Source organism: Sinocyclocheilus anshuiensis, unplaced genomic scaffold (genome assembly GCF_001515605.1).
Source record: "Sinocyclocheilus anshuiensis isolate Anshui unplaced genomic scaffold, SAMN03320099.WGS_v1.1 scaffold278, whole genome shotgun sequence".
Lineage (NCBI taxonomy): Eukaryota > Metazoa > Chordata > Actinopteri > Cypriniformes > Cyprinidae > Sinocyclocheilus > Sinocyclocheilus anshuiensis.
Window position 1 is genome coordinate 2,230,789 of NW_015546072.1, and position 25,318 is coordinate 2,256,106.

At 37.4% G+C, this 25,318-nt stretch overlaps 2 protein-coding genes across 2 annotated transcripts; one reads left to right on the forward strand and one right to left on the reverse strand.

Annotated features, from left to right (window-relative positions):
- Positions 1-456: 456 nt before the first annotated feature.
- LOC107699700 (protein myomaker-like) lies at positions 457-2,543 on the reverse strand. The gene is made up of 5 exons (XM_016501032.1): positions 2,409-2,543; positions 1,358-1,472; positions 1,005-1,153; positions 713-829; positions 457-603 (listed from the first exon to the last, which is right to left on the reverse strand). Exons 1-5 carry the CDS (start codon positions 2,541-2,543, stop codon positions 457-459), a joined length of 663 nt encoding a protein of 220 aa, XP_016356518.1.
- Positions 2,544-7,104: 4,561 nt separating this feature from the next.
- LOC107699701 (ADAMTS-like protein 2) lies at positions 7,105-22,990 on the forward strand. The gene is given in 21 exon segments (XM_016501033.1): positions 7,105-7,172; positions 7,174-7,224; positions 7,226-7,315; positions 10,272-10,416; positions 10,627-10,769; positions 11,664-11,739; positions 11,971-12,073; positions 12,157-12,302; positions 12,394-12,517; positions 12,606-12,686; positions 13,328-13,503; positions 13,917-14,208; positions 15,517-15,868; positions 17,516-17,616; positions 17,736-17,862; positions 18,922-19,135; positions 19,650-19,805; positions 21,033-21,203; positions 21,283-21,459; positions 21,667-21,811; positions 22,756-22,990. Coding segments are annotated over 21 exon segments (3,060 nt in total). The 3' UTR covers positions 22,878-22,990.
- Positions 22,991-25,318: the final 2,328 nt, after the last annotated feature.

The window sequence follows — 25,318 nt, forward strand, 5'->3', positions numbered from 1 at the left end:
GAAAAGATCTGGCTCAAAAGAATGTTTCTGACATTCTGACATTGCAGCTTCTCTTATGAGCTCTTGACAACAGGCCAAGGAGAGCTAGGATGGGTATGAAGGCTTTTAGCGAAAAACAACTTATTATGGTCTGTTTCTCCAAAAGGCTTATGAATATAGCATGAGTTGTATGGATTACTTTATATAGGGGTTTTATATCATTTTTCAAGCTTAATAGATCCAGTCCCCACTTTCTTCATTCACATGAAAAAGAGCAATCAGCACAACACTAAAAAAAGTCACCTTTTTTGTTACACAGAAGTCGTACAGTTTTGGGATGACATGACGGAGAATAATGACAATTCTTATTTTGGGTGAACAATCCCTTTAAATGCTCACTATGAGACTGTTTGTCATCTAAAAGTGGCTTTCAGGGTGAGGATCACCTCTACAGCTTCGCTCAGATAAAAAGATGCATCATACACAGCAACAGAGGGTGTAGCAGTTGAGTTTGGCTGCGTTGCGTCCCGTCCCGGCATAACGGTTCTTCTTGGGCAGCAGCAGAATGAAGGACACAGCCAGTGACACATGGTAGAAACTGTGGACATGAGCGTAGTCCCACTCCTGCAGGAGTAAATGAGCAAGTCATTACTGCAGTTACGCAAACATGCTTTTCTGACAAACTGTGTAATGTGTTACTCCAGTTTAAGAGCTGCACATTTATATTTTTTACCTCGAAATAGAAGCGAAGCATCAAAGCAAGAGCACCGAAGCAGAACCCTGGCCCCACTTGTTGAGTGTAAACACTTTTGTCAGGATAAAGGCCTTTTTTTTCCTTCATTTTTTGTAACTGGAGCAAAGCAAAAACAATATTGTAAAACCTTGTGAAAGCATTTGTGGTAGATAATAAAATTTTGAGTTTCCATGTTGTCAATATGAGCAAAATACAGTTCCTCATCAAGTTTATTTGGAGCTCTGCTCTTAAAAGCACTGTAAGAACAGCATCTGATGTCTCTTAAACTCACCCATTTGACTGTTATCATAAAGACAGCTGTTCCAATGGGGCCGGAGTAGATGCCGTAGCCTAAGCGGTCCTGGTAGATTCTCACAGCTGATGTCAACACCCCAAACATGGTGAGCGAAGACCTCTTGGGTTCATCGAAATCTCCCAGTGCTGGATAAGAGCAAATGGACACATATTCTTGACATGACACAGCGGAATTCAAGTTATAAACACTTGTCACACTGCTCACGAAAAATAGTATTTTAAAGCACTTTGCTTGGCTGTTTGACCTGTGTGGGAGTGCGTATCTATGTCATACTTTGATTGAGATTTGCTCTCCATGAGGATACAGAGATGCTATTGGAATTTGCTCACCTAGTAGTGTGACCCACATGGAGATAGCTGTGCCATACACGCTGAAGTACTCCAGGATCTCATACTTCATGAAACAGAGAATGGACAAACCTGGACCATCACACGCATGGTAAATCTGAGCACAAATGGAGAAAACACATGACTGCTAAGTCAACTTGATAGAAAGATTCCGGCTGAAAACATAAATGTAAATTTAAAAGGCTCTAAGATAGATTAGATGAAACTTTCCGCGTTCTTGTCTGGAAAAATTCATGAAGAAGACCTTTTTTCCTTCAGTAATGCTATCAGACTGAACAAACTACAGTAGCCTGAGTTTTGTAAACTTTTTTTCATTGGTTGTTTTGTAATGAGTTGAGAATTTAGGGCCAGTTCACACAGAAAGTGTTTTGTGTTCCAATGCGCTTTTTAATTGCTTTCTACTTAAAGCTAGATGGACGTCTTTGACAATTGTGCCATGTCTCATAGCTTTTTTAGAGTCTCGTACATGAGCAGCATATATATCTAGGGTTAAATGTAATATAAAATATTATATTAAAATATATAAAATAAGTGAAGAAATAAAAATTGTCATCACTTTTGCTTTAATTGAAATTAAAACATTTTACCTATCATTTCTATATAGTTTTTTTTTTGTTGCCTTTTTTAAATTTACATTTGCACATTTTTGACCATTTCGCCGTCTTGCTGCTTTTTTAACACAATAATGTTCATTGTGAATGGCCCTAGAAAGTATTATATACTGTAGTATATTGCATTTATCAATCAATCAATTAACAAATCCCAGATTTTACTTTAGTTAAAATTAAAATATCACACCCAGTATGTCTATGTAGTTTTCCCCCCTATGTAAACTCAGTTGGACAATTGTTAAGAGGCATGTCCGGTTAAAAGAAGTTCTACTTTGTCTTTGTTCGCAAGACCATTTTCTGTGTAAACGGCCCTTTAGACACAAGTATATCAATACTAATAAGAGACACACAAGCTGTAAAGATGAAGAGCGTAGTACTGTATATTTCTCCACATGTCTGTAACATTTATAAAAGCCTCTTACCGCTATGAAGAACATTGTGAAGAAATAGACCATGGCCTCCATGTGGAAACCCCTCTTGGCGGCAACACTGGCTGCAGGAAGGAACACCAAACTGCTGATGGTGGGCAGCAACATCTTGGCGATAAACGCTCCCATTGTGACTCAAATAAAAGGCCTCAGGATTTCTGGAAAACTTGGAAGGACTTAAGAGACTGTCTGCTTGTTTCAAACCGCCAGATCTTCTGGAGAAGTGACCAAAAGAGAGACTGAAGGGGCGACTCTCACACACTCACAGCCTCCTTTGGAGGATCTTTAAAGTTTAAATGACTCCGAGGGGTCCGTATGTGCACTGTCATCAGGACAGCAGCTGTCTGCGTGAGGACTGGGAGAGGCCTCCAATCACATGGCACGCTTCTATCACACATGTTTGGGAATGTAGAACAACAGCAGCGGGACAAAAGTGAAGCCATTTATGGTGAACTTCACGATCTATGGAGTCAATGCTGAGTCAAAGTGTTTCCACAAAAAAAAAAAAAAAAAGTCCTCGCGTGCCCTTGGACGTACAGAGAATTCTTTGAAATGTATTTTTCTTATACTGGTCAGTCTGGGCGGCGATGTGTTGAGTCTCAGACATTGAGTTTCTCATGGGTGAATCGATCCTCAGCAGTGGCTATAGAAACAACTGTCTCTTTTGGGTTATTGACATTGGCCTCGCGAAAGCACCTGTATGCGTCATTGCAAATCTGTGTTTGACGTGAATGTGGTTCTGAGGGTAGAAAAATGCGAATGGTTAAGGTGAGGTGTAGGCTTAAGATGTTGTGTTAGAGACCAGTGAGTCTTGTGTAGACCCATACCAGATGTACTGATAGACCAGGAGCCTATTAAATGAGTGAAGGGAACCCAAGAACAAATTCTCACTTTGTACTGGTCACATTTCATGTGGTCGAAATATGTATTTTATATCTTTTAAATCTCTTATTTTATGCATCTAAAATGTCCGTATTTAGTCTACAGAAACTTCCCTGTGCATCAGATGATCTGCTGCAGCGTCCATTTAATTCAGAGTAAATGGCAGAAAAGAAATAAAAACAGATGTCAATGACACGTCCAATCCAAATGAAAAAAGGAACCAGATGTGACTTAGTGACGTTTCTCCAATTTAAACTATTGTTTTTGAAATTTAGCACATTAAATGACAGCAAGATGAACGGTAAATGCTTGTGTTCTTGCATTGCAGTGGGACGATTTAACCTACATAACGCAAAGACACGTCCATTGTCTTATTTCAGTATCCTGTGGCTTTTTTGATGTGGCTTTAACGACTTGCTAAATAAGACTTCACACAGTCCACAACAGTTAGGAAAGTCCTTATTTTGCTATTTTGAGCACGAGGGAGAGTCTTGCTATGGACTTTGTGGCCGGTCAGTCACAGCTGTTCTTCTCTCAGCTGTTGCACCTGCGAGAGGAACACAAAGGGTGCAGTGTGCTGAGTGTTCCTCACGCCCGACATTCTCTAAGTGACTGTAACGTGATTCTCCAACACACCAGAGAGATTGCAAACCTCAGATACTTAGAGACGAGTCCACTTTCTTGACCAGTCAATTTCCTAGAATGGCTAAGGAATGAGGAGTCACATTTGGGGTCATGTGCTGAAAGTGCAACATCACTGCTTTCACTCGTCCATCTCACTGTGGCCACATTCTTGTGTGGCACAGCTACTGAAATCGGCCTTAGTCAAATTAGTTTACAGTCATAAAGTTTATTAAATTATTTTTTCTTTTGTTATGCAACCCATTTTTTAGGTTACAGAATTGCAGGGCTTTCAGTGACATTCTGGCACAAACTCATTTGCTGGATCGTTATATTAATACAGCCGTTGAAATCTTCTGCACTTTCATCTGAATCCCTAGATAAGAACCTCTGGTCTAAGGCATGTGCATTTTAGAATGGATTCACTGTTGACTTAAAAATCTGTATATTATCTTTATCAACTGACTGAAATGAGAGCCTGAGAAAACGATCATTACTCACTATCGGGAAAACAATAAAGGAAGCTTTTCTATTACTGATCAACAGTTTACTGTCTCAACTGTTTCTTCCAGACGTTTACAGTTTTCTGCAGCATTATCCATTTTAAACATAGTTCCAAAAATGTACTTTTACCTATTTATTTGAAATGAAAATATCATGTTTTTTTTCCCCCTGAAAATGAGAAAAAGCAAATACAGAATTTTCCTTTGTCTCTGTACTTTCTGTTCAACCCTGTTATACACTCTCAAAAATAAAGGTGCTTCAAAAGGTTCTTCACAGCGATGCCGTAGAAGAACCATTTTTGGTTCCACAAAGAACCATTCAGTCAAAGGTTCTTTAAGGAACCATCTCTTTCTTACCTTTTTATAATCTGAAGAACCTTCTTTTGCCACAAAGAACCTTTCGTGAAACAGAAAGGTTCTTTCTGGAACCATTTAGACAAAAAGTTCTTCTATGGCATCGTGAAGCACCTTTATTTTTAAGAGTGTACTGTGCCATTTACCCTTCATTTAAAATAAAGGTTTCACCTTCCAAAAATTATATTTAAGGCAGTGACATGCATAGTTATTTTGGTTCACTTGATTTAAGCTGAGGTCATTTTTTTTCTTTATCAGCGTCTTTATTAGCATCTGCTTATATGTTTACACGCTCAACTGTTAGGGAACAATATAAGAATGATCAGTTGACAAGAATGAATAAGTAAATAAATAAAAATTAATAAACTAAAAAAAATGCTTGGTACAAAGCACAATATTATTAATAGTAATGATGCAATGAGATATTGCCATGGCTGACATTAGGTTATTTAACCCTTTTTCTTTAAAAAACAATACTTTGCAACTACAAAACATTTTGTTTGTAACAGGGTTTGCGCAAAATGTGTTTGAAATTCCATACCAGAATGGAGCCAGACCGAAAACAATGCCTAAATAGCTAAGTGTATTTCACTTTTGGTTAACATTAACCAAATAGTCTGTGTGGCCTAAGGGACAACAACAGTTTCAGAGAAAAAGCATGTTTTGCAAGTTTCTTTAATTTTGATTATAGATTATAATTATTACTATTATTTCTTTGGAATAACCATTGGTGAATAATTCAAAAACAGACCAGAAGCATGACCAAAACATTTTCCTTAATAGCAAGAACCAACTGCTAGAAAGTAGTGATCGTTTGACTTTAAAATGCAGGTCTGTTTATTTCCCCATATCTGCTTAGCTTGCAATCAGTTTGCATAGCAGAGCTGATTCATTGTTCCAAAACAGACCCTGCAGAATTAGGCTCTAATAACATGCCTGTCGTGTGAGAAGAACATTTGTTTGGACTATGAGTGTAGTGAATGCATTCATGTGTGGTGAATTAGACAGCTAGTTAGAGAGCAATAAATGATTTTTGTCTATTCATTCCCAACTTTTTTCCCTCTGACCCACAATGAGTGTTTTTCATTCCCTAGCTTAGACTGAAGGAAAACCTCTTTTTTCTTGTCTGTTTATAACAACCAATATGCATTTTCCCTACATGGCCATTCACCTTAGAAGTACTGAAGGATTTCTCTCCTTCTCTGTGACACACACACAAACCTTCCCTATGTTTTGTGCCTTGTAATTTTAGGCTTTTAAAAAGCGACCATTCCTCCAGACTTCCAGACTGTGCAAATCTCCTGAAGTATGTCTATCACCATACAAATCTGTGGTTGAGAGGAGTGTTTGATTGAGCTTTAAGTGTAGCGAAGCGTCCCTAATGTACAGAGCAGACAGACAGGCAACGAAGAGAACATGTGGTCTATAAATGTAGACGTCACATACAGGCATGGTGGTCTCAGCTATCTGCCTGTGCTGCCCAAGCCTTTTTCTCCATCCATCGCTCTCTTCCTCTTTTATTACACTGCAAAACATCACTTTCTTAATCAGTATGTTGGTTTGGTTTTGTAAAATAATCACATAAAACAAGATTTTTTTTTTTGTTGAGAAGATAATGTACAAGATAATGTGTAATTTTTTTACATTTTCATTTTAAGCAGGAACCACATGCAATTTAGTTAGATTCATAATTAAAACAATGAAAAAAAAACATTTATTTTAAACTAAAATTTGTTAATTTAAATGTAATATATATATATATATATATATAAAGTGCATGTGTATATATTAAAATACAATGAACACAAAATAAAAAAAAAAACATAAAAACTTTATAAGGCTTAATAATTTATAACTCATATATATATATAGTCCCGCCCCCTCCTCCTTTTCTAGTGTAAGTTTTTAATTTGTTGAGTACTCTGTTTCTTATTGGTTTGAATGGTCACCATTTAATTAATTTTCTTTTCAGTGCCACTAATCTTTGTCTTTGTTGTACTCATTGTTGTCATTAGGATTGTTATCAGGAGTCCCATGAAGTGCTCTTACACTGTGGCCTGTGGTACCGATGGGTCTCTCAACAGCAGTGGAACATGCAAGGTAAGACAGACTTACTGCACAGCGGGAAACACAAGAGAGGATGATCTGGCATAGACAAAGTGTGTGTGGAGGGTGAATGGACCGATGTGATGAGGAGGGGTACGGTGGGGGCTTCTCTGTGGGAAACGGCAACTTCCTCCCTGTCTGTCTGCGAGCTGAGACCAGTAGACAGCAGCTTGGCTGAGTCTGTGGCACTGTGGCTCCACTCCACCACACAACAGCGGCAGCCCATGAGCTTGGCACCAGCCGGGAAAGTGTTTTCATGTAGGCGTTCCCAAGCGCTGCCACTCTCTTCCTGCTGGGATTGAAGGAAAGAAAGCGGGAGGGAGGAGGAGAGGAAGAGGGAGAGGAGGGATGCAGGAGCACACCTTACCCTCTTTACAAGGCACATCCTCAGAACACACCATTAGAAACCACCACTGCACCAGCACCACCCACACTGTCCAAGCAGCACTCAGCTCCAACACTGCCCCTGGACTGCAGGTAAGGGCAAATATTTACTGTGTGACTGACTCTATGTGTGTGTGTGTGTGTGTGTGTGTGTGTGTGTGTGTGTCCATTTTGCTAAATCGTGCTGAATGTTTTGGGAAAGAGCATGGGAAGCCAAGCAGACTAGACACTTGTTCCACAAACTCAAACAAACAGTGTTAATCTGCTGATGCAAAGAACTGGATGAAAGAGAAATAAAGTGACAGTAATGGTCATCCAGGGAAAATTATGTGATAGTACTGTGGCACTGTATTTTTTTCTTTTTGGGTCCAGCTGCAGAGAACAGCTGAGACTTACTTTAAGTCCAAAGTAGACAATGCTCTTGGTACGCTTTGTGAATGATCAATTCTGTAATAAATACATGGAAATGGGGCTTTTGCAGTGAGGTCACGCTGTTTGTTATTGAGAAATCAATGTAAGATGATATATTTAGCTCTATTAAGTCATGTTTTGAAACGTCCAATTTAAAAACCCCTAGAAAATGAATGTGTGGTTTTGACAATGTGTCAAGAGGTAAATTAATCTGATATTAATCATGAAAATAGCTACTTACATAAATACATCATCATGAATGATAAATTGATGAGGAGAACCACAAGAAATCAGTGAGCAGCTTATGTGTAGACAGGAGCCAAGCAACTAAATGAGGAAGATAGAGCCACTATAAAGTAAAGAGCTCCAGGACAAAATTCTATTTCAACTACTTCTTACTTTGTGATCATGAATGTACTTGGCTGTTCGGCATATAAATAGAATCCATGATCATAAACAACTGTCAAAATGATTTTATAATGTGTCATATAGTCTCCAAAAGCTTCAAAAAATGATTGTTCATTACAATGTACAAAACAATCTGCCTAGCAACAAGATGAACACTCTAAAAATCTTACAGTCATATAAACACTGGAGTCTTCCAAAGTCATTTTCACTGGAGTTGATAACTGAGACAAAAGATGAAACTATCTGCGTTTGTATGAAACCATAAAGAGTGAGTCTGTGGTGTGAGACCACAGCCATGAAAGTTACCCAGAAGAGTGGAATAATATACACTGTTGCCATGGATGATGTGAATATTAGGAAATATCTGACTGCTAATTGCTGCGATTAACCAATCAGAATCAAGTATTCCAGACAGGCATGTAATCCAGAGAGCAACTAAGGCTTCTGGTGTCAGCTACTTCCGGTTATTTTAGTTCATTATGCACTTGATGCAATTTCAGTTTCTGAGTGAAAATGGATTCAAAGTAAATTCCGCACCAATTTTTTTCAGTATTTGTTCAGTAAATGTATTGCTTTAATCATAAACACACAGGATTGTAGTGCGAATAGTTTTACAGTTTACTGCACTTTTTACAGTTCACTCTTATTCACCTATAATAAATACTAATAAATCAGAAGTCTATCACACACTCACAGGAAATGCTTTTTTACACATTATAAAGTGAGTCACAAAAATGGATAAATAGGTAAAGGATCAAATCCATAGCTTGAAATCCTTTTGACATGAATGTAAATTTGATGGTTTTATCTGCTCTGCACTTGTTGCTGGTCTCTCAACACTTGCATGATTGACCTCGTCTTAACTGTCCTCCTGCTGTGGGTTTGTACCCTTCACCTGTTTGATAGAAAGCTGCAACAGTGATTTTGAGACATGAGAAGTCTGCTGAGAACTGAGGAATCCTTGCATCTGGTCCCTGTGACCAGAAGCTCTTCCAGAGAAAGATGAGTCTGCTTCCAGCTCATAGACAGGGCTTGCCTCCCCAAATGGGGAACGGCCCTGCTGTCTGTCTGCTGCCAGGGAAAGAAAAACACCCCTCTTCCCTTGAGCGGAGGCCCCAGGGGAGTGGGAAGGGGGTTAGTCTGTGTTTACTCTCTTTCGTAGCCTGGGAAGCTCAGAAGAGGAAGGTCTGTCTCGGCCGTCGCAGCCTCGCTCCGTGGTCTGTGGGAGACGAGTGTTTGGTGAGCTGGCGCTGCTCCAGCTGTGTCTGGGGTGGATAATGAACTCCAGGTGCTCCAGTGGGTAGTTTAAGACACCTGTCACCAATATTTAGTGCCAGGAAAAGCCAGACTGCAAACAGAGTGAGATTATACGTTTGCTTACTTTAAGGAGCCTATACCTAATTGGAGGTGCAGGTCTGATGAGGAGACATGAGATGGAGGAGAACTGGAGAACTTTGTGTGATTTGGTGATTTTTTTTATGGTGGTGTTGCCTTATATCTGACTCTAGCTATGTGCGTGTAAGTAGTTGCATCACTGGTCACTTGAATACAAGCTAGAGAATCTCATACTTTCTTTCACTGTATTTCATGTGTTCCTGCCAACAAAACTGTCAAGTCCATGCAAACTGAGAGGGCACCTGCCCCTAATATTTTTAAGCCAAGTGTATTTTCAGTGCAAAAAATAAGGTTCCCTTTCAGTCAGTCACGTTCGACGTTACGTCAGTCGTGACTGACGAATTGGGATCTCGCCCGAGAGCCCAAGTTCTAAGGTTCTTTTAAGGACTGTTCAATAAAAGGTTCTTTAGAGAACCAAAATGTTGCTTTACCATCCATGGAAACTTTTCATTCCACAAAAGGTTCTTTACAGTGGAAAAAGGTTCTTTAGGTTATTAAAAATGTTCTTCACGCTAAGAAAAAAAAGGTTATTTTAAGAACTGTGAAAACACTGAAAGGTTCTTTGGAGAACCAAAGCTGGCTCTTCTATGGCATCGCTGTGAAAAGCCCTTTTTGGAACCTTTTTTTTAAAGGGGTGCTATTATGCTTTTTCACTTTTTCAACTTTAATTAGTCTGTAATGTTGCTGTTTGACTCACTGTCATCCATTCAAAGATATCCTTAGAAGACATAGCAGACTTGAACTGAAGCTCGTTTGTGCTCAGATCTGTAAAAAGCTAATTAAACCTTTCGAGAGATTATTCCGTTTCTTTTCTCCAAATATTCATTCCCTGCAGGATGAGGATCTGGTCAAGGGCCCAGTATGTGGAGAGCAGTCTGGTGCTGCTTGGTCTTGTAACGCTAGCTCTGTCTCTGGGCAATCTCTCAAGTAGAGGACAGGTTTGTAATATTCTCACAAGTTTTTTTTAAATAAATCAAAACCCACGTCTCACTAGATTTATGTTAAAAACAATAATTTTTTTTTTTTGCCGTGTATATTGTAATACTCTCTTTCAAAGATTAAAAATATAAGAAATGTTATAGCTTGCTCTTAGCATAGATGTTGATCTCCAATGGTAATTTTCTAAATGAACTCTTTATTTGCCAAAGGAAGAGGGTGTTGCCTCTAACAGTCTAGAGGATGGGCTGGAGGTGATCACATACTGGTGGGGAGAATGGACAAAATGGACCGCCTGCACTCGTACCTGTGGAGGAGGCGTCATGTCACAGGAAAGACACTGTCTACAGCAAAGGTCAGCGGCTGTCACACAAAACATCAGCTTCACATATTACATTTTATAACAATCTGTTACTGTTTATAATGTCGGTAAGATTTTCTGCAAGATAAATTCTATGTGAAGAATGTTTGCACAAGGTTTCCCTGACACCACCCCACCTGCAAAATACAGCAAATAGTTAGCTTGCAACCCAGTTCCACCACATAAGAAAAAAGTCATGTTTTAGTAAATCATAACTGTGATATAAAAAGGTGAAATTATGACATACTAAGTCAAAATGATAAGAAAAAAAGTCAAATTTATGACATACTAAATCAATTATGAGATAAAAGTGTCAGAACTATTACAACATGAGACAAGAGTCATTTTTGTGACATGCTGTACAAAGACATAATTATGTGATAAAAAGTCATAATTGTATAAAAGTCGAAATTATGACATACTAAGTCATAATGATAAGATAAAACGTCATAATTATAAAAAGTTTAAATTATAGGATAAAAAACATTAGGACATACTAAATCATAATTATGATGTAAAATGTCAAATTTATGACATACTAAATCATAATTGTGAGATACTAAGCAATAATTATGACAAAAATGTTACTTATGTCCTACTTGTATACAACTTTTTGTTTCAATTTTGACTTATTATCTCAGAATTTCAACTTTTTATGTCATAATTATGATTTATCCCAGCATGATTTTTTTGGGGCATCCATAAGTTAGCCTACTCAAATTCAATGTTTTTGTTCCACTTTTTGTTTTAGTTTTCTTCCTTGAACCATTTCTAATCCTTAATCTTAAATCATGTCATTTTTTTTTAAGCACTGGGGAAAACTTTGCGAGTGTAATAAATGTCCTGTTGTATTCAACTGCTACTAAACTGAAACAATTTCTTTCAAAGAAAGAAAACAACAACCGGTAAAGACAACATGACATGCACAGGCAATGCAAAGAAGTATCATCTCTGCAATGCAAAGGTCAGCTCACAGTATCCGTCTTTCCTTTCCTCTCTCACACACATTCACAGTGCATGTCTAACAGAAATACATCCCAGATGCCTGACTTGACAGCGAGCCTCACGTTCCACTTCCACCTGAGGCTTACCATTAATTCATGCATAATTTGCTTTTTTAATGTCTGTTGCAACCAAATAGACTGTAAAGCGAGATTCAGTTGCATGCAATTGACTCTCTTTCTGTGAATTACAGGAATGTCCTTCTACAGGAAGGAGCTTCAGAGAAGAGCAGTGTTGGTCATTCAACTCTCAGGTTTACAATGGAAAAAATTACCACTGGAAACCTCTATATCCTGGTATTAACTGTTTTATTTAATGAAGCTGTGCTCTGAAGGTATCATTTACGTTAAAACAATGAACTCTGTTTATATTCCTGTAGATGACTACGTTCATATCTCCAGTAATCCATGTGACTTGCACTGCACCACCTCTGATGGTCAAAGACAGTTGATGGTACCTGCACGTGATGGGACATCTTGCAAGTACAGCAACTACAGGGGCGTGTGTGTCAATGGGAGATGTGAAGTAAGTGGCTTATAGTGCTGTAAGATTTATCCTTATATTACTTTTCTCAGGCATGTGATCTTAACTTATAAGCTGATGTGTACCTTTGCAGCCCATTGGATGTGATGGTGTCCTCTTCTCCCCCAACACTCTGGATAAGTGTGGCGTGTGTCAGGGAGATGGGAGCAGCTGCAGTCGCATTACTGGGAACTTTCGCCGCGGGGCTTCTAGTCTAGGTAATGCCAGTTCAGTGTTTGGTTGAATGGCATTCATATTCAATGGTTCTGTGTAAATTCATCAGTTAAGTGAACTCTTTCTTCGAAGGCTATTCTTTCATAACTCAAATCCCAGAAGGATCATGGGACATCCAGATTATAGAGAGGAAGAAGTCTGCAGATATCCTGGGTGAGCAAACCTTTGAATGGCTTGCACGTTCAGCTGTGTGTAAGACTTTCAGAGCATGACGATACTTATACTTCATCTACAATATCAAGCTTTTTCCATGACAAGGGAGACAAATCTTTATAGTGAAACCCACAATAAATGCCCTAGTAATCAGTGTTAAGTAAGTCAGAAGTAAAATATAAACATTAGATTTTTAAAAACGTGAACAAAAAAAACTTAAATCAAAAAAAGTTTAGGTTGAAGTACTAAAATGGCTAAACTGACATAAAAATCAAAAGTTGAAAACAAAAAATAGAAGCTAATTCAAAATGTACATGCAAAACACAGGATTTATCTACATGCTTGACATTTACCAGTGATGGTTGGTTCATGATTCAGGAGATAAACTAATCATTTATGTTTCTCATAGTTTATCTTTGGCTACATTCAAATGTTTTTTGTAATTGGTAATATTGTTATGATCAAAGATTGCATAGGTGGATGTGTTCGGGGAATTTGAATATATAACATTTGAACTCTGCTCAAATGAATGAAACGACTTGAACAAAGATTAGTTCGTTTTGCTGAACGAGATCAAACGAGAGAGTCAATCAAATTGTCCAATCTTCCCATCATTATATCAAACCCTTGTTATTTTCCAGCTGTGACTGACCAAGCAGGGAACTTTTTCTTCAACGGAGCATATAAAGTGGACACCCCTCAGAACTTCCATGCAGCAGGGACCATTTTCAAATACCGGCGGCCTACTGATGTGTATGAGACGGGGATCGAGTACATCGTGGCAAAAGGGCCCATCGATCAGCCCATCAATGTTCTGGTACTGTAGCCGTGGTCCTCTCTTCGCCGCCAAGGGCTCATGGGTAATCTCACTGGCTGGCTAACCATGGCTTTGACTTAGTGCAGGCCAAAGGTCTAATGGTTCACTCTGCATAAATGGTAATATTCTGATGCATTGTCCCAGGAGGAATGACTCAATTATTTCACTTCGCTCTGGGTTTATGGGACAAATGTGCGATGACGCAGTATTTCAGAAACGGAAATATTGTATTCTGGACATCTTTCAACCTCAGTGCCCTTGTATTGTCATGATTTTGTGCAGCATAAATATTAACTCTGGGAAAGAGCAGTCCAGAATGTTTGTTTCCTGCAAGTGTAAAATGAGATATTATCATAACATATTTCTCAGAATTTCCTCTTAATTGCTGGACATGTCTCTGTCTTGCCTCAAAGGTCTGGAACCAAAATGGCCACAATCCTTATATCACCTATGAGTACACAGTGATGAGGAACTCTATGGCTTCTGTCTCCCAGCCTCCCATCTACACGGGCCCCCAAGGAGGATCCAGTCTGGTGTCTGTGGAGATTGGGAGTGTTTTACACCTTAATGAGAGTGTGTATGATAAGACAAGCACTGGGCCACGAGCTGTGGAAGGACAAAAGCCTGGCCAGGAAACCAATGAAGTGTATGAGACGGCTAACATTGACTGTCAGCAGGATGCTAACACACAAGTCCAGTATACAGGTGAATATCTTAATCTGCTCTGTATTTGTCTATATATTTCTGGCAAAAAAAGTAGCTCAATTAATTTCATTTATTGGCATTATAGGTTTTCATATGAGGAATCAAATCTGAGATTGTTAAATGTTTTTATGTCTATTTGTGAAAGATCTGTGGACACATTCACTTATTTAGAATCTTAAGGCAAAAAAAAAAAAGAAGTGAAAAGTTAGAGTGAGACCCTTGGGATATGTTTTTTTTCTATTATTTCGTATGTGTGTGTTCTTTTTTTTTCCTTTCTCCAAATGTTTTCTTTTTTATCTTAAAATGTTTCAGAACATTTATTTTATTTGATTATCTTTTATTATCTAATTCAAAACCTAATGCTATTATGACATCCTACAATTAAAAATGTAGACCTGTATATATCATAGAATTATATAGTATAATTCAGATGTACACTGCCATTCACATATTTGAAGTTTGTAAGATTTTAATGTTTTTAAAAGAACTTTCTTATAGGCTTACCAATTGGTTGCATTTATTTTGTAAAAAAAATACAGTACAAACAATAAATACTGAAATATCACAATTTGTTACAGTTATTACAATGTAAAATAACTGTTTCTTTATTCCTGTGATGGCAAAGCTAAATTTTCAGCAGTCATTACTCTGTTCTTCAGTGTCACCTGATCCTTCAGAAATCATTCTAATATGCTGATTTGCTGATACTGACATGCTGATTTCTTAAAAAATAAACCTTTTTGTCTAAAAAAAATTACCTTAAAATGACCCAATATTTTTGCCACCATATGCTTTCATGGTATCTGAAGTAAGTGGAGAACAGACAAGACAGAGAGAGAGTACTTGGTTCACTGGGCAATCGTTAGTGAGTTAAAAGGCCTCTTTCTACTGGCCATATGGAGTCCTTTATAATGCATCAGCCACAGAAAAGATTAGCTAGAAATGATGAAAAATTCAGAGAGGCCTGACATTTTCCCTCCACGGAAGTCAGAGAATTATGGCTATTCGTGTTTACTGTCTCTCTGACATTAATAATTATAAATGAGGTTGGGTGTCCTGATGAAGGTTGTGCCCCTGTCTTGCATTATAATCTATGATACAACCTTACCCTTAAATCCTCTTAAATTAGTTGCTATCTGCAGTGATCCATTTCAAACCCAGACTTTGTTTTAGTTTGGTACTGACCAAGTTGTTGGGATCTATTTCAGATGTACCTTAACAGGTACAGCCTTCAAGCAAAATGAATTTAATCTTTAATGAAAAGTGAATCTATCTTTTCTTTAATGAGTCAAACCTTTGTTTTAAAAGAGGGGAACTGCAGCTGGCCCAGTGGAGTAGGAGCCCCTGGCGTAGCACCAATCAGCAGACCTGCAGAAGACATGGTAAACTCTGAAAACCTTATCTGGAGAGTGCTGATGGGAGAACGGATTGGCTCAGATGGTGTTCTTGCTAACATCTCAACCAATCAACTTCTTACTCGAAGAGATGGCTTGTCCTCTGAAGGCCCACTGGAGTTAGACTACAGCAGTCTTGAGCAAGTGGGTCTTAATGGCTCACTGCTTGAGTTCACACTTGGGCAACGGCGAAATGACACGGGGGACTTCCTGCTCCTAAACAGAACTGTTACAACCATTTTACGCAATCGCAGCAATCGCACCAGGTAAACATGATCATGTACATTACCGTTCAAAAGTTTGGGGTTGGTAAGAAAGTCTCTAATGCTTACCAAGACATTTATTTGGTCAACAATTTTATTACAATTCAAAAAGTTTTCTGTTTTCATGTATCATAAAATGTGATTTATTTCTGTGATGCAAAGCTGAATTTTCAGCAGCCATTACCCCAGTCTTCAGTGTCTCATGATCCTTCAGAAATCTTTCTAATATGCTGATTTGGTGCTCAAGAAATGTTTTTTAATTATTATTATTGTCAATGCTGACAACACTTTTTATAGTGCTGCCTAATATTTTTGTAGAAACCGTGGTATTTATTTCAGTCTCCTTTGATCAGTACACGGTTCAGAAGAACATCATTAATAGAAATCTTTTGTAACATTATAAATGTCTTTATTTGGATCAATGTTATGTATCCTTGCTGAATAAAAAGTATAAATTTTCTTTCAAAAAATCTTACTGACCCCAAACTTTTGAACTGTAGTGTATTTTATAATAATAATAATAATTGTATTTATGGTAGTGTAATAATTCTATTTTTTTAACCAGCCAGTAGGCTTTAATTACAGTAAATCTGATTTGCTACTTTCTGGTCAGTGGTGTTTTATTGGGAGGGGCATTCTCATTCTAGAGGGCATTTGATTGGATAAAACTCGGTGTACTGCAGGATGAGTCATCAAAACTCCGATTCTAACTTGAAGTCAGAAAAGCCAGCATGCTGGTTTGTTAAGTGATGGCATAACTTAAAAGTTACTGTTCCAACTCTACATTATGCAAAGCTAACAACAGCTAAATCACAATTTCAAGTCTTTAGTCAGCTCATTAGTAGCTCTGGTTGAGCATGATGCTAGAAACCTCAAGATCATGCCAATGAACCAGTGGCTATCTTTTATCAGTTGGCTCTTTTGGCAGTTTCGAATGCTAGGAGTAGGTCTTAGCCCTCCACCCTGGCATGCCAAAGTCATGCTGGACGGGCTCGGGTGGGACAGCCCTGCTCGTGGGAGAAAGGAATGTGCTGCAGACTCGAGCTCTGGCTTGGTTTTTTTGTTAACGTTCTCTGAGACATTCAAAGAGCGCCGAGGGGAGACGGCCAAGCAGAGACTGGCGGGATTGCATTCCATCATATTTATAATTCATGCTGGGTTCCCTCCGCCACGTCCAAACACTGCATTACCAGCCCCTCTGCCAGAGATCATAAAGAACATCTCATGAAATGCCCTTACTCGTATCCGAAGGAGAAGAGAAAGATTCCAGGTGGGGAGAAGAGGAGAAGGCCTGAATGTTAGGAAGACGGACTGTCTGAGAAACATAATTCAAGATGTTTTGTCATTTGTGGAAAAAAAGTCCCATAGATCACTCGGGTACAGACTACGCTTGTCGCATCAGATAAATCCCAGGAATTTATCACGAGGAACAAATTTTATTGGCTTCTGTCTAGTTGAGGGAATGCGCTGTTTTCCAGCTTTGACATTAAGGTAATGAGTGTGACCAGGAATGGTAAAAATGTTAGTGGTTTTATGACTGAAGTGTCAGTTTGTGTCTCGACATCAACAAACGTGAACGGTCTGCCTAATACACAGTGCAGGTGGCTATACTGTGGTCTAGTCTACGATGTTCTATTTTATTTACTTCAGGAATAACCAAAGGCTCCTTCAGAAGAACAAACTGAGCGCTGCTGACATGTACCGCTGGAAGTTGTCCTCACAGGAGCCCTGCAGTATGACCTGCTCGATAGGTAATCGAGGCATTGGAACTTAGTCTCCGTGCCCGCAAACGTCCATACATAAATATTCCTCATAATCATGTTTGTTTATGTGGGGGTTTATGTGTATACGATGCTTTTTTCTCAAATAGGTGTGTCGAAATCACTTGCCATGTGTGTGCGGTATGACGGCATTGAAGTGGATGATGTTTATTGTGATGCTTTGACTCGACCAGAGCCAGTTCATGATTTCTGCATTGGCAGAGAATGCCAACCCAGGTGCGTGTGCTGCAATTGTCACAGAAATGCAGAGAAAAAGCATGGAGCCACGCAGAATATCACACAGAAATGAAAATCCTGTCATCATTTACTCACTCTCATGTCATATTCCAAACCCATACGAATATGGTTAATCTTAAGAAAACAAATTAAGGTATTTCTAATGAAACCTGAGAAGTTTCTCTCACTCCATTGAAAGTCAAGGTAATAAAAACCTAGAAGGTCATAAAGGCATTGTAAAACCAATCCATATGAACTGAGTGGTTTAATTGGAGTGAAGAGATTTGATCGCTTTATCCAGTTCATGCTTTTATTTACGTCTAATCAATGATCGACACACATACTGTACATAGAGCACATCACATACAATAAACACAGAAGCACAATTGTGTGTGTGTGTGTGATGTGTGAGAACCAATGAGGTTTGCTGTATCATGTAATGTATGCACAGGCTTTCAAGTTTACCATATATGATACACTTTATGTATGCGTTTATACACAGTGTATGTGTATGGATTAATTCTAGGATGCTGTTATGGCCTTTTTGGATCTTCTAAGTTTTGGTAACCTGGACTTTCAAAATAGGAACAGAACCCTCTCAGGTTTTATTATAAATATTTTCATTTGTGCTTTGAAGATTAACCAAAAGTGTTATGGGTTTAGAATGACACAAGGGTGAGTACAACATATCAATCCTTGGCCACATTTTTAAAATTTGTTCCCTCATTTTATCTTGGCCATATTGTACTTATTTATTCCCTCATTTTAATTTCGCTAAATCATAGCCACAATTTAACTAAAACCAGGGAACTTAGTACAGTGTGGCCACGATTAACCTAAAATAAGGGAGCAAATGATTAAGATGTGGAAAGAATTCCTAATACGTATCCACAATTCCACAGTGCGGGGCTCGGTAGAAAAGACAAGAAAGGTAAAGAAAACCAAACAAAAAATGAAAATTCTGTCATTTAGTCACCCTCATGTCATTCCAATCATTTTATTATGTCCAATGAAAAGTGGTACTTGACACAAAACTCTTACTGTGGTCTTTATGTGTAGATGGGAGGCAAGCAGCTGGAGTGAGTGTTCTCAGACATGTGGAGAAGGTTTCCAGTTTCGTCTTGTGCGTTGCTGGAAGATGCTGGCTCCCGGCCTAGACAGCTCTGTGTACAGTGACCTCTGTATAGAGGCACAGCTAGAGCGCCCCCCAGAGCGCCGGGCCTGTAAGAGCCCCACTTGTGGCCCTCAGTGGGAGGTAGCTGAGTGGTCAGAGGTAGGTTAAGAGCTCATTCAGTTAAGCCTTCATTATAACCTCCATACACTGCAAGTAAATAAATAAAGTTTTAATCAGTGTTTTTGTCTTGTCCAGTAAAAATTCCCAAAAATAATTTTCAGGTTCAATTTATATGAGTAGCAAAACTGTGTGGTACAAGAATAGTTTTCAGAGATATATGTTGAATTAGGTTCTTACCGCAATGGCAATTTTTTTTTGTCTTATTTGAAGCATTAACAAACCATTAACATATTGTCTGAAAACAAGTCTTAATATCTTGCACAATTTTGCTTTGCAAGTTTTTACTGGAAAACAAAAAATACTGATTAAGAACATGTTTTTAATACAGAATGCTTCATTATTTATTATTATAAAATGCTTTCCCTCCGGAGTCATCAGTGCATCAGTGGAGTGTTTCTTGTGCATTTGTTAATTAGAAAACTGATATGTTTGGACCATGTCAATGTTAACAAACTAACATACTGAGGAGAACCTTGTTTTGTTTGTTGTGCAGTGTCCAGCTAAATGTGGTCGAAGGGGTCTGGTTACGCGAGAGGTCAGATGCTCAGATGAAACCCATGCATGTGATGAGGCAACTCGCCCAGCGTCTACCAAAAACTGCACCGGCCCTCCATGTGAGCGCCAGTGGACAGCGTCTGAGTGGGGACCGGTGAGACACTGTCAAGTTTTGAAATGCACACATTATGTTGGACAGTTTAAAAATCTTTAAATTGGGTTTTAATCAAGCACAATGCAATAAAGCAACAAGAGACATTTAAAGTGATACTAATATGAAACAGCAAAGTGACAGGAAGTCATTTATTTTCAATAGAGTTGGTGATTTGAATTGATGAGTGACAGCAACTGTTGGTCATGCGAAATTGAGCAGAGTTCAACTTAGTGTTGTTTTAGGATCCTTAATGGTCACACTTTATTTTAAGGTCCAATTCTCGCTATTAACAAACCATTAACTATGACTTTTGCCTTAATAAACCCCTACTTTGCTGCTTATTAGTTAGTAATGTAGTTGTTAAGTTTAGGTATTGGGCAGGATTAGGGATGTAGAATATGCTCATGCAGAATATGTGCTTTATAAGTACTAATAAACAGCCAAAATTTTATTAATAGGCATGCTAATAAGCAACAGTTAATAGTGAGAATTGGTCCCTATACTATAGTGTTACCCCCTTTATATACTATTATAGTTTTGTTAATATTTGAAATGAGATTTTATTTATTCATTTTTTCACTTTGATTTTAGCTACAGTTTAAGCAATTTTGTTGTTTGTTTTTGTAATTTGTATTAGTTTTATTTTAAATGTCTATATAGTATTTCTTAACTTTGACTTATTAGTTTATTTAGTTTTTTATATGTTTTATTTCAGTTAATGTTTATTTTATTTCAAGTCAACAAAGTACAGTGGAATCTCATTGGTCCAAAATCACACTCCACATGACTTAAAAGGATAGTCCACCCAAAAATGAACATTTTGAATTACTTTTTCTGCAGAACACAAAAGAAGATTACTTAAAGAAAGCCAGTAAGTAAACAACATTGGAGCCCACTGACTTCCATTGTATGGGAATTTCTCCAAATATCTTTTTGTGTGTGTTTTGCTGAGGAAAGAAAGTTATATGTTTGGAACTGAATTATTATGACAGAATTGTAATTAGTGGGTGAATTAACTCTTTACTATCAAATGCGATTCTTATTAGGAGTGATTGCATAACATTAAGCTATACATTTCAGTGTAGACAGACAAATTAATATGTATTGTTGCAGCTGGTTAGGACATGATGATATAAAGCATTTTTTGTATAGTGACTGTCATAGTAAGATCAGAAGCAAGACATTTAATGTTTCAAATGTTAAAAATGTTCTTCCTTTTCTACGCAGTGTTCAGGCATCTGTGGGCATGGAAAAACAGTGCGGCATGTGTACTGCAAAACACCAGAGGGCCGTGTGGTACCTGAGTCTCAGTGCTCACCTGAGAACAAACCTCTGGCCATTCATCCCTGCGGAGACAACGAATGCCCTCCACACTGGCTGGCCCAAGACTGGGAGAGGGTGAAGATGACACTTATATGTATGGAAAATGAATAATTTGTCAATATCTCTCCAGTAATCATTGTCTTCGGCCTCCCAGTGCAACACAACATGTGGACGCGGTGTGAAGAGAAGGATCGTGCTGTGTGCCGGCATCACGGGTGGGAAGGTCCAGATCAACGAGGACGAGGAATGTGACAGCAGCAAGCGAGCAGTAGATGAGGACACCTGCTTTGAGAGGCCTTGCTTCAAGTGGTACACAACGCCATGGTCTGAGGTGAAACATTTAAACATGTATTCAGTTTATGATGCCACAAACAGCCAGTATTTATGTCTGTCAGACCGCTGCCCGTGTAGGCATTTACATTAAGCCAAGTGAGTTTGCTAGGTTTTAAGATACAACACATTTTCTTCTTGAGCCTCTCTGTCCAGTGAAGGTTCCCAACCTGTTCTTTGTCCTTGCTTGTACTCAACTGTTTCCCAGTGCACCAAGACTTGTGGTGTCGGTGTGCGAATGAGAGATGTGAAGTGTTATCAGGGAAGAGAGCTTGTTCGTGGATGCGACCCTTTGACCAAACCTGTTAACAAGCAGACCTGTGCACTCCAGCCCTGCCCCACCGAACCTCCAGGTGTGCCTTAAACAGTTCACTTGAAAAAGACAATTATTTTCAGTCATTATTAAGTCATTGCTTTCCAACTCTCATATATATATAATTATACGTAATCTCATATATACTGTACAATACAAAAGTTAAAAAGAACATAATTTATTCAAAATAGAAATATTTTGTAACAATATACACTACCGTTCACTACCCACTACCATGGAGTCAGTACTTTTTTTTTTAAAGAAATTAATACTGTTATTTAGCAATGTTATATTGTTAAATTGATAAAAAGGTGATAGCATAGACCTGTATTGTAACAAAAAATGCTATTTTGAATAAATGCTGTTCTTTTTAACTTTTTATTCACGAGAGATTCCTAAAAAAAAAAAATTAGACAGCACTCCTGTTTCCAACATTGATAATAAATCTGTATATTACAATGATTTCTGAAAAATCATGTGACATTGAAGACTGCTGAAAATTCAGATTTGCCATCACAGGAATAAATGACATTTTAAAGTATATTATTTTTTAAATTGTAATAATTTCACAGTATTACTGTTTTTACTGTATATTTGATCAAATAAATACAGCCTTTAGAGGATAAGATAATTTTTTTTATCCCAAACTTTTGAACGGTATTGGGTGTTCTATAGCTTTACTTCTTTTAAATTTTTGGGCACATGACATGTGGCAATTGGTGTCATGTCATCAATGTGCCGTTTTTAGTCCTCGTTATTGCATTCATTATATTCATGATTTTATACATGTTTGGAACAACATGAATGTGATAAATGATGGCAGAATTTTCATTTTTGGGTTAACTATTCCTTAAATATAAATTATGCACTTTGAAGCATTGCCCTCTGACTGTAATTTTACATATTAATAGTAACCAAACATTTGCTATAGATCCAGAGAAATCATAAATAACATGAATTTGAACTCCTTTGTTGCTTCTCCAGATGAAAACTGCCAGGATCGTCCCACCACCAACTGCTCGCTGGCTCTGAAGGTGAATCTGTGCAGTCACTGGTATTACAGCAAGGCTTGTTGCCATTCTTGCCGTAATCTTCGAGCTTCCTAGCTAGTCTCCACCGCACAAGTTTTCATCTGTTCATGTCATCGGCAATGTGCTTGTTCAAGGATTGCAGCAAGGGAAGTTTGAATCAGTATTTGTTTATATCTTAAGCTAGCTCCATAAAATGGCATTACTGTCAGCATTACAAAAATGATACCTGCTTCATGACAATGTCCTGTGTTCGTGGGATACAATAAGGAAATATTAAATTATTTGATTATTGCTCAGAGGATTATATTGCATGTCTTAAAATTATTTATTATTCGTCAGGTTTTATTGGACATTTATTATCCGGCAGTGGCAGAGGTCGATACTGAATGTTACCTCTGGCTGAAGATGGCTGATTTAGTACTGTACATCCAAACACAGGCTGAGCCTCAAGCCACTGCTGGCTCTTACGCTCTACTGTTTACTTTATCCGGTTTAACTATTGCTAGACCTAGGCTTATGTTAATTTATTGGTCACAGCAGTAGTTTTATTGGGTTCTCTCATTCTGTACGTATCCGATTCATTCATTTTTGTATTTCAATGGTCAATGGATTTAGCAGAGCTTGACATCCCCAAGTCATTTGATCCTTGTCATTGAGTGAGTCCTGACACTTGAACGTGCTATAGTTGAAAATGTATCTGATTCATGTATTGTTTCACTAAGACACACTAAACCTAATGTATTGTACTACCTTACCTCAAGTACAAAAGGCAATCAAATGTAAGTCATTTGGTTTTCTTGTAGAAAAACTTTTGTGTACCTCTCAATATATTATAAATAATAAATATTATACACCAATGAATGCTGTGGTTTGTGTTGTTTGGTTGGATATTTCTAGCACAAGTTTTAATATAATATAATTTACATTAAGAAGGTGTAAGTCAGTGTTATTTTAGTATTACTGATATACGGTTTTGTTGATATTTTAGATTTAATTTTATTTTTATAGTTTCTGTTTTCATCTTAATTGTTTAGTAATTTTGTTGTGTGTTTTTGGTCATTTTATTAGTTTTTTTTTTTTTTTACATGTTGATAATATGTTTAGACAGGCTATTATGAATTTTAACTTTGGTTACAATTATTTATGAAAAGTTATAATGGTTTACAACGTATATTATGAATATTATGCATTATACATATTATACTAAGACTTTAAGTAAAGTGTAACTGAAACTTTTTTTATGGTATTAGTTTTAGTAATTATAATAACCCAAGTGTAAATTACATTTATTTAAGATGATTAAGATTATAAAACATTTAATCAGTTTTAGGGAGTCAGAAATCGTAGTTACTTTCAGTAAGATTCATGTGCATAATTGCCATCATACATAAAAACACAGACTCACTTTTCTCTTGTTTGATGTTTTTAATTGACCAATTATCCTTTTTTTCTGCACAAGAAATGATGCCACCTGCTGGCCAGCAAACCGCATGTGCAGTTAAATATGTCCATTTATCACACTGTGTAAGAGCTTGAAACTCCTCACAATTCTCAAACAGCAAATGTCAATATTAACAAATATTGCATTCATCAAGAACTAAAAAAGATAAAAGACAATAACAGATCATTATTCTGGTGACTTCAGAGTTATTTCTGATCAAAATCAATGCAAACTGAGTGGCACTACACAAAAAGATGAGAATGCAGAGAATTATAAAATCTGTCAGTTAAATAGATTACACAAACAGACACACAACTTCACAATCCTACATGTAAAACTATGACTGCAGGTGGTATTATCATATCACAAATTAAATATACCATACATCCACACCATTTAATCATACCAAATATATCTTTCCATCGTCTATTTCACTACAGCATTAAATATCTGTGATAGACAAAAGAATGTGAAATATCAACATTTTGCTTTCCAGTTCTCATGCCCTTGAAAAGCCCTATTAGTCTCACACACACACACACACACACACACACACACACACACACACACACATATACACTAGTTTAATGCGTTACCCCCAACACTGCACACACACACACACACACACACTGTATAGTATATATATATATATATATATATATAATAAAGTAAATATTTTTATTACACACTGTCAGAAAAGTTTGTATAAATAGAATTAATATGAAGGAATTTTCCTTATTGATTTTTGACAGGTTTTATTTGTATTTTTAATTATGGATTGCATTTTTTATGTTTTTGGGTTAAAAGATACAGTGCATGATAGGGTTATTATAGTTAACGAAAACTAAAACTGAAACCAAAACCATAAAAAAAATATTATTTGAAATAGAATAAAATATATATAAAAAACTTAATAAAAAAAGACACAAATGTTTGTCTAAAGTAATTTTTGCGTATGGTTGAACTGGATCATCGAAGGTCAGAAGCAAAGAAATAGAATGAGATTAAATATATAAAGGATATTTGTGTTGTTTAACATTTAATTATTGCAGGTTTGCATCATATTCTGAGTTGC